Source organism: Equus quagga, chromosome 11 (genome assembly GCF_021613505.1).
Source record: "Equus quagga isolate Etosha38 chromosome 11, UCLA_HA_Equagga_1.0, whole genome shotgun sequence".
Classification (NCBI taxonomy): Eukaryota; Metazoa; Chordata; class Mammalia; order Perissodactyla; family Equidae; genus Equus; species Equus quagga.
Genome location: NC_060277.1, coordinates 113,412,591 through 113,422,662, shown reverse-complemented (window position 1 = coordinate 113,422,662; position 10,072 = coordinate 113,412,591). Strand labels below are relative to the sequence as shown.

General features: G+C 58.3%; 1 protein-coding gene across 1 annotated transcript; it reads right to left on the bottom strand.

Annotated features, from left to right (window-relative positions):
• Positions 1-1,807: 1,807 nt before the first annotated feature.
• Positions 1,808-10,066, bottom strand: CBX2 (chromobox 2). Its single transcript, XM_046677834.1, has 5 exons — positions 9,971-10,066; positions 9,851-9,894; positions 8,789-8,854; positions 6,350-6,455; positions 1,808-4,877 (listed from the first exon to the last, which is right to left on the bottom strand). Exons 1-5 carry the CDS (start codon positions 10,040-10,042, stop codon positions 3,567-3,569), a joined length of 1,599 nt encoding a protein of 532 aa, XP_046533790.1. The 5' UTR covers positions 10,043-10,066; the 3' UTR covers positions 1,808-3,566.
• Positions 10,067-10,072: the final 6 nt, after the last annotated feature.

The window sequence follows — 10,072 nt, the reverse complement described above, 5'->3', positions numbered from 1 at the left end:
AACTGCTAGTTAGGGACTCACTTTTACAATCAACCTCATCCCTTTGCTTAGAAAAAATCCTTTTCAGGGCTGGCCCTGTGGCTGAGTGGTTAAGTTCGCGGGCTCCGCTGCAGGCAGCCCAGTGTTTCGTTGGTTCGAATCCTGGGCGCGGACATGGCACTGCTCATCAAACCACGCTGAGGCGGCGTCCCACATGCCACAACTAGAAGGACCCACAACGAAGAATACACAACTAGGTACCGGGGGGGGGGGGGAGAAAAAGGGGGAAAAAAAAATAAAAGGAAAAAAAAAAGAAAAAATCCTTTTCTGCACCCAAGGAAAGTGGGTAAGCCTTCCCAAGGCCTTTGATTTTCCATCCCACGATTCAGTCCACAGCCAGAGAAGTCTTTTGCCTCAAGAAAGGAAAAGTGAAGAGACTGTTGTGTTTCTAGGCATCACTCACGACATACACGAAGCTGAAAAGTTAAAAAAATTTATTGATATACTAAGAGTTAACAGAAAGAAATCTTCTGACGCCGTTTGCTAATGTCTTTCCCCTGCAAAATAAATTAACATTAGTCTAAAAAAAAATCTGCAACCTATTGCTAGTGTTAGTTTTCAAAAAATACTAGAAAATGCACAAAATCTTTAGACGCACTTAAAGGGCAAAAATCTGGTGATCTAGGCACTGCCTCTCCACTCCTCCCACTCCCTCCCCGCAACCACTGTGGGCTTCCTGGGGGAAGCATTTCCTTCCACAGGTTGGTCCTGATTGAATATGAGGACTCAGCTGCTGTCCCGTTTCAACAAAGATCTGAAGTTTCCCAGGGCAATAACATATCCACTTTTGTTCTCTCTCGAAGAGAGCAAACAAACAGCCGTAGTTTAAAGCAATTAGAAGTGGCATACATGAATGATTTGGCTTTTTCTTTTTTTAATTAAAAAGCACAAATCAAGCCAGTGATTGGCACTGGTCCAAAGCTCTGGTCCTCCCCCAAAGTTTTCCCCTAAAGAAACCTCTAGGCCCAGAGCCCCGTTCGTCAGGTCAGAATTCTGAGCGTAACCAAAACAGGGAACACTCTTTTTGGTACCAAAAATATATAAAAAAATATGCCAAGCCCTCTAAAGAAGACAGACTGGCCACTTCTTCCTATCCCTTACAGAAGCAGAGAGAAAGATGCGACAGGTTTACCACACACACTCCATATACACTGTGCCGCAGCTCACGTAGGAAACCCTGCAGAATAAAGCAACAAGAAATCTCAGGTCCGAGGTGTGACCGATGCCTAGCTACACACACACACGCACACACACATAGCAGCAAATAAAAAAGTACTACTTTCATTTATTGGTAAACATGATGACCAACTCTAGCATCTGGTCCAATTCTTCAGCGAAGGCTATCACACCTGCACATGTGTGTGCAAGAGCACGCACGCGCACACACACACACACACCCTTTTAAACATGGACCCCTTGGAGACACAAGCACCAAGAAAAACACACGACATGGCAAGAAGGCAAAGTGGCTGGGAGGAAGGTGTCTGCAGATTTAAACTTTGGGATTGAAGTAGCTGGTAAATAGAAAGGCACCAAATTGGGGTTTGGAAACCTGACTGCTGGGGATGTCAGGTCAGCCCAACACACATTTAGCCAACAGCCTGCAGAAGCCCAGGGTCATCTCAAGGGCTTGGAGGGGAGACCTGCTGCTGGCCCGGCACTGCCGCCTCTAAGGCAGCACGGTGCCCGGCAGGAAAGGAACTGTAAAACCTGGGGGTCATCAGCTCCTCCGAGGGGGAGGCAGCCCAGAGGAGCCCCTTCAGTGTCTGGGGACAGGAGGGGAGGCTGGTGCCAGGGCCCAGCGTGCTGGCATCCCTTCCAGGCTGTGTTGCGCAGTGGAGGAGGCAAGTCTCCCCTTTACTGCCCACTTTCCAGTCTCAGCCCAGTGGTCCGGGACTCCCCGCCCTCGGGTCCACCAAGGTGGGCACCACTCCTGCAGAAGCCAGCAAGGCTACCACGTGCAAGACCCAGAGGCTGCACGCAGACAACCCTCGACAAGGCCCTGGACACAGATTCGTCCCCAAAGGCACACTGTTCAAATGGATTTGGGTACACAAAAGCCATCTCTTCCTATTTGGCGTGGAGGGTGAGGGACTGAGGGGACTGGAGGTCTGGCAGGCCCACCCCTCAGAAACCAGAGCCCAGAGGCTAAGTCCGGGCTCTCCCTTGCATCAAGGCTGGGGATACAGAAAGAGCCCCATGGCTGCGGCTGACTTTAAACCAATAATCGAAACAGAGTCCCCCACGCCCCCACTTTTCTTTTTGGCATCACAAAGACCCAGTGACGCACCTCCCTGCGCTGAGCCCATAGAGGCAATTCTGGTCAGGAGGCACGGCCAGCTCCTAGCCTCAGCCGGCCACGGGGAGGCAGTCAGCCTGGCAGATCAGGCCTTTCCAGGGACGCTCTGCCAGGCAGGCTGCTCAGATTGTGTCCCACTTCCCAAATGGTACAGGGACACAGCTACTCAGCCGGGAAGGAGCAGAACGTGGAACCCCCAAAGGTGGGGGGATTGTCAGGGAAGGTGGTGCCCGTCCATCTGGGCAGAGGCTGTGGGGGACCTGCAGCAAACACTCGCATGACAGCTGGACACCAGCGGACAGCGGGAGGGTGCATCCACTCCCAGCAGCCGCCTGCACACCCACCCACCTTCCAGGGGCTCCCGGGGGCAGTGTTTGGGCCAAGGATTAGGACAAAGGTGGTCCTTGCACAGGCTGGTTTCAAAAGGAGGGCCGCAGAGCAACACCTGTCTCCTTCTGCTCCCCAAAGGCAGAGGCTGGCTCTTCAGGTGAAAGAGCTCTGGGACCAGCCCCTCCCCGCCCCTGGGGGATGTCAACATGTGGAGGCTGTGGTTGTTAATCTCAACCAGGGGTGGATGGCACCCAAACCAACCTCTTTAGGGTTCCCGATCCCCTAATGAGCACCTGTCCTTTTCCATTAAGGCCACAGCCTCAGCTGTCCGGGGTGGGGGTGGGGTCAGGGAGATGAACAGTCACCTCACCCTGGTCTGCTCAGGCACTGTTCTGAAGGGGGGAGTTTAGACCGCCTGGCTCCCTCCCTACTCCCCCAGCCCCATCTTCTAGAAACTTCTTCGAGCCCTCCCTGGAACAGGGCCCCAAGGCCCTGCTGCCCTCCACCCCCAGTATGCTCTCCCCACCGCCAGGCAGGAATAGCCAAGGTGGACCAGGAGGACCTCCCTGTGCCTCTGTGGACCAGGAGGAGCTCCCTGTGCCTCTGGGAAACAGGGAGGGGAGGTGACCACCCATTTGTCATCACAGGCCAGAGAGGGCAGTTCCAACAGCACAACCACCAGACGGGCTTGAGAACCGTTTGGCTAGAGCCACAGGGGGCCACGCAGACTTCCTGAGGCGAATGGGAAGCGAAGGCCCAGAGGTAGGAGCAAGGGCGAGGCCGGGCCCAGCAATGGATCAAGGCACTGCCCCTGCCCGAAGTCACAGGCAGGGTGGGTGTCCAGGTCACTTATCAAAGGTCAGAGAGGGGCAGGTGACACCCCAGCAGCCTCGGGGCATCAGTAATGTCTCAGGTTGAAGAAACCCACGCTGGTGGGGGACTCCTTCACCGTGACGGTGATGAGGTTGGCAGTGACGTCAGTGACAAAGACGTGTTCGATGAGGCTGCGGGTGGGCTTCCAGTCCTGGCTAGTCTGGACGGACACCGACAGGTTTTGTCCGGCGCTGGGTGGCGAGGCCGAGTCGGGGTCCGAGTCTGAGCTGCTGTTCTCCTCACCGGTGCTCATCTCCGACAGCGCGGCTGGCTTGCGCGCTTCTCCGGAGGTGGTGTGGCCCTCCTGCCCACCAGGGGCTGCACTGCCCTTGACACAGTCCCTCTTGCCTGCAGGGCTGGGCAGAGTTGCTGCCCTGGAGGCCAGCTTCTCACTCTTGTTGGTGTCGGTGGGCATACCGGCCCCACTCCCCATGGTGGGGCCAGCCCCGGCGCCCTTCCCGGTGGCTGGGTTGGTAGCAGGGACACCCTTGGTGGCTGTGGCATGGCGAGCAACCATGCCCACCCCAGGCGTGCCATTCTTGACACTCTGTAAGTCCAAGACCTGGAGGCTCAGCTCCTGGGTGGGCGCAGGCTGGGGGCCCAGGCACCCAGTGGGGACCCTGCTGCTGCTGTGGACGTGGGGGGGGCCCCCTGCGCTGCCCCCTTTCTGCTCCACAGCCCCGCTGCTGGGGGCCTTTGGGGCTTTGCTTCCTGGGGGGCTTATCCCCAGCTCCCCCTTCTGCGTCCTCACCTTGAGGTCCAGCCCGAGGCTGCACTTGCCAGTGGTCTGGGCCTTGAGCGCCAGCCTGCCGGCAGCCTGAGCCTGGGTCTGGCTCATGCGGTTCATGTAGTGCACGATGGAGCTCTGCCAGCTGATGCCGCCGCGGCTGGGGCTGCCGGCCATGCCCTTCATCAGGCTGGCCAGGTTCTCTGGGGTGGCCATGGTGCTCGGGCCACCACAGGCTTCCTTGGCGTGGGCTTTCAGGGCTGCCAGGCCTGCCACGGGTGCGCTGAGCGGAGGGGGCAGCTTGCTGGCCGGCGCCCCCAGGTCCTTCCGGGAGGTCTTCAGCACCTTGGCCAGGCTCACGGGTCTTCGGGCCGCCTTCTGCTCTGGGGGCAGCGGCTTGCGGCCCCGCTTCTTTCGGATGGGGTCCTTTAGCTCGGGCTTGGCCACCAGGATCTGGGCCTTCTTCTGGGGCACTGGGTGGGTCTCGCGGCCCCGGGAGCCCCTCTTGGCATCTAGGTCGCTGTCATCGTCTTCATCTGAGGAAGAGGAGGAGGATGTGGAAGAGGAGGAGGAGCTGCTGGATTTCGATTTGGAGGGGGCACCTGGGTCCTGCAAAGACAAAGCGGAAGGTGTCACCACTTCCACGGCCTGGGCCCTGAGCCTCCTGGGACTTCCAGACTGGAGGCAGCCAGGAAGGAGCAATTCTCACCACCTGGTTCCAGAAAGTATCTGAAAGGTCCTCATGACGCACCATGAAATGCAAGGTTAAAGGTACAACAGGAAAAAGACAGGCAGGTGGTTGGTAAAGTGATGTCAGAGCCACAATGGAAAAGCACACACACTGAGCAGCCAGGACACGAGCAGCTGCTGAGGGGACACGAGTGCAGCCCCAGGCTCTCAGAGCAGCAGTCTGCACGTCTCATACGCCTAAGGGTTGAACGAAGCGGCGTGTGCAAGAACTCTGTAACCTAAAGCAAGTGACATCTTGCTTCAGTCTCCCCATTTCCCAATCAGACCCCTTTAGAACCTTCCAGTGTACACGAAAACCAACCACTGCCCTCCCCCTCTTCTGGGTGCCGCCTCAAATGCTAATGAAGCACATGGCACCCTCCTGTTTCTCAAGTCCCCGTGTTGCCCACTGGGTCACAGGGCAGGGACACAGAGCCAACACCCAGCTCTCTGTTGCAAAGCTGGCCTGCCTTGAACTAGGGCCCAGCGAGTCAAACCTGAAGTCTCAGGGCCCCCTGGGCTGGCACCACTGCCTTGTTGCCACTTCTGTGGCCCCCCAACCTTGTCACCCCAGCTGATAAGAGCTCAAGCCACGGGGCTGGCGGGGGCCGCCTCTAAGTGCAAACCACCCATGTTCTCAGGCAGCCAGCGGGATTCCTGCGGCCCTCATCATCCTGCTCAAAAGGAAGATTTCGAACACAAAACAAGGCCAGCATACACAGCCAACAAGACTTCAGGCAGGGACCCCAGAGCCTCTGGGACGGCGGCTTCCCTAAGTGAGCTCCTGGCCGCATGTGTGTTTCAGGGTTCTGGGGCAGTGTCTTCAAAGGAAGGGATCAAAAAGACATCTGAGACGGAGCCCTGCACCCCTTTCCCCCGGCCTCTAACTGCTGGAGGAGGGAGGGGCCACGGACCCCAGGTGTGTGCGGACCTGTGGGCTGCCCCGTTAGTTGCGTCTACCTGGCAAACCTATGTGCACCTACTGTGTGCAGCTTCATGTTCTTTTCTGTTTCCCCTAAGCCACCGGGGGTGAGGAAGAGCAATGGTCAGCAGCCAGGTTTGACCCAGCTATCCAGTAGACAGGAGTGCAGCATGGACCTCAAAGAAACAGAAAACCAGCTCGGGGGGGGGGGGGGGGGGGGGCCACTGCAGGGCCCTATGGGCAGGACGGGCACTCCGGGACTGAGAGCGGCAGCAAGCAAGGAGGCACAAGGTCAGGGTCCTCTGAGCAAGGGGGGCTTCCTCGGAGGTGCCAGCCCTGCCCCCATTCCCCAGAGCCCTCAACCCTCCCTCCACCGCCTTCTACTCTACCCAGAACGTCTGCTGGATGGCGAGGAGCCATGGGCACCCACCTTGAGCTTCGAGTGCCGGCCGCAGGAGGACATCACCGTGTGCTTCCTCGGCCTGCCCCGGGGCCGCTTGCCTCTCTTCCGGTTCTGTACCTCCTTCTCGTGTTCCCTGAAGACAGTCACCAGTGAGGGGGGAGAAGCCCTGTGCACAGACCTGCCCTCCCGCCACAGGGGAACCCTGCAGCTTCAAACACCTGTGGACACTCCAGCCCGTGCAGTTTGCCATGTTTCACTGCAAAAACATGTCGCCTTATTGACATGTCTGAGGCAGACACAGAGGTCCTTCGCAATATGGCTCAGTCATATGTTCATATTCACCTATTTCACTTGCATTTGGGTAAAGACAAATCAAAGAAACTCAAGCAAAGCTAGGAAATGAGCAGGTCTCCGCTTTCTCCAACTCCACGTCAAACACTACTAATCCAGGCCACTTTCGCAGGGAGAATGTTTCCTGGGAATTCCAAAATGCCACAACTAGGAGCCCTGGTGGTCACATGGTCCAACCCATCACTTCGAACAGGAGTCCAGGGCAGGGAGGCAAGGACCCCTGGCCCCAGCCCCCACCTCTCCAGTGCCCGCACCAGTCCCAGGAGCACCAGGGGGCTGAGGGCTCCAGCCCTGTTCTGCGCTGAGTCTTCCCAGAGCCCGTGCCCCTGGCTCACATTTCAAAGCCGCGTTCCTTCCTCTGAGGCCCCTCTGTCCCTAGACCCTGCTGTAGAGGGACGCATTGGGGGTACCGGATTCCAAAGTGCTGGGGCTCACAGGACACCTGCAGGATACCTTTAACCAGCCCCCTGACTCGTGACTCGGGGTCATGAAGCCAAGAGAGCTGCCCCAGCCCCTAGAGAAGGCTTGTATTTCAGGCTACCCCCTGGGGAAGAGGATCTATCGGAGAAGTTTCCCAGTAATTAAAACGGGCAAACAGCATCTCATTGGGGCCCGGAAGGTGATCTCTTAAAGAATCCAATTAGTACAACCAGGAAGAGCTCAGAACCAGAGCAGCACCCGCCTGGCCCACCTCCTCCAAGGACGGGAGCATCTCACGGGGCTCCCCTGCTGACACAGTCACCTGTATCCACCGGCTCTGGACCTGAGACACCCCCTTACACTCAAAGCCTCCCCCCCAGCAAATAACTGTCAGCTCCTCATTCCCAGTGGGAATGTTTGGGTGGGTTTCCCCTCCCGGCATGATGCAATCTGGCCCACCCCACAGTTCTTCTCTTCACCCTTCCATCTCAAAATAGCTGCTAACCCCACTTCTTGTCTGTTGTGCCATAACCTAAAGCAAGTCAAGGACGCAGCCCCGTCCCCAGCGTCAGGACAGTGTGGCAGAGAAACGTCCCAGCTCCCCACCTCCCAAGGCTTACGGGACCCAAGTTATAAATGACACAGCAGACAACGAGGTTGGTGACAGAACCTTCCAAGGGGACTAAACCAAGCACATGCTCGCCCCCTTGTCTCTCCTGCCCCAAACCTGGTTCTATTTTCTCCCTATCGTCACAGGCCCTCCGAGAGGACCCCAAATGAACTACAGAGAACAAAAAGTGGATGTAGCTTGAGCCACCACCAGAGAACAAGCTGACCAGACTGACCCCAGTTGGGAAAGCCTTTGAGCAACAGGTCCATCCGCCTCCATCACCAGGGCCGTCCCCAGCAATGTTCCCATACCTCACCCCCACCCGCATGCTCTGGAACAGCACTGCCTGGATCCTCATGCCCGGATGGTGTGGCCCATCCTCGCCCACCCCTCACCACTCCTTTCCCTGAGCATCCCAAAGAGGCCTCCCTTAACCCAAGTCTCCTACCGAAAACCAGAGACGACATCTAGAATTACAGGAGAAAATTTGGCCCCTGAGACTGGCAAGGGGGCCCCACAGTGCTCACTTGGTATCATCTGTTTTGCAGCCCAGAGAAAAAGAAATGTGTTGTTCTCGGTACACGTACACTACAATAAGCATAACTTTGCGCTGTGTGTTCCAGCTCCCTCCCTGAGCCTTCTCTCGCTCCATGGCATCCTCATACAGGGTTGAGAAGCCAGGTCTGCACTTTTATGGCAAACCTGCCAATCCTGGTTTTTATTAGTGCTGTCTGCAAATTACCCAACAGAAAAGGCCAAGAAGACAAGCCAGAACTTTCATGAAGGAATCAAGAAGGTTCTTTTTTTTGCAAGGTGGCTATCAGAAAGACCAGTGACTTCTTGGGTCTGGACACAGTGCTGGGCAGCCTGGGAAGGTGGGGGAAGGACTCATCTGGGACCTCACAGCTTGCTGCACCTTTGCTGACAGCCATGGCACATGAGGCCCTAGTGACAGCCACTACGGGACCTCAGACTACAGCCCAAGCCCAGGAGCCCTGGTGGGTCAACTCCGCCTGCATGCGTGTGTGACAGGCCACATTCCCCCCTGCATCCCCCCTTCCCACACATGCTGTGAACTTTCTCACTTCTTCTGGAAGGCCAGGAGCAGCCGTGGGTCCAGGATATTCTCCTCTGGCTCCCAGCTGTTGTGTCTGGAAAACCAAAGAGCAGTCGCCATCAAACTGCAGGCAGTGACCACAATTCAGGGAGCAGCAGAGCGGGGTCGCCCCACGGCTCTGCGATGCCTGATGATGGCAGGGGCACAGAGGTGCTGCAGTAGAATCCCGGAAAGGTCCCAACCAGACCCAAGGCGAGCTCCTGAAGACTGCAGCCCTTGAGCCAGCACCTTATCCTGAACTCAAAGGAAAATGCCACCTCCACCCCGCAATTAACGCACGGCCTCAGGAGGACTCCACAGCCTCCCCCAAGGAAGAAAACAAATCGCAGTAAAAATGAAAGCTGCAGAAAAGGGAAGCCCCCAAACCCTGGCCCTGAGCCAGCGAGGGGAGGGGAGGCTCGTGCAGGATGCAGGGCAGGGAGGCCGAGGAGCACAGAGGCGCAGCCCAAAGATTAAGAACAATGTGCCTGGCGCCCGAGCGAGCGCGGGCCGGGGCACCCGGAGGGGAAAGCAAAAGGAAAAAAGTGGGGTCGGAAAGAAGGCCGAAACGGGTCGGCGGGAGCGACTATAAACAGAGCCCCTTCCGGGGATGCCAAGTCCCCTCCCTTCCACGAAAAGAAAAAAAGCAAAAAAGCCCTACATCCATCAATAGAAAGCTCAGGTTACAGCGGGGAAAATATGGACAAGAGGAGGGGGGCTCGCGTCGCGTGAGGAGGGCCGAGACGGGGCGGGGGCGCATGCAACAAATGGGCGCGGGAGGAGCGCGCGGCGGAGGGAAGCGGCCCGGCGCGGGGCTAGGCGGCCGGGGGCGCCGCTGGGCCGCGGCCAGAGGGGGTTCCGCGGGAGCTGGTAAACAAAGGGCGCCCCCTCCCCGCGGAGCCCGCGGGGACCCCGCGAACTTCCCGCCCTGCGCGCGGACGGCCCCCCCCGCGGGCGCGGCCGCGGGTCCCCACGCCGCCCCCTCCCCCCTCCCCCGGGGCCGAGGCGGCGCGCGGGCGGCAAAGCGGGCGCCGCATTGTCGGGGACTCACTTGGAGGACCAGCCGCGCCACTTGACCAGGTACTCCAGCTTGCCCTGCAGGGAGAGAAGAGGCGCGTGAGCCGGGGCGGGCAGGCGGGCGCGGGCGCGGGCCGGGTCGGGCCGCACGCACCTTGCGGAGCCGCTTGCTCAGGATGCACTCGGCGGCGAAGACCTGCTCGCCCACGCTGCTCAGCTCCTCCATGCTGCCGCGCGCGCCCGCCCGCCCGCGGCA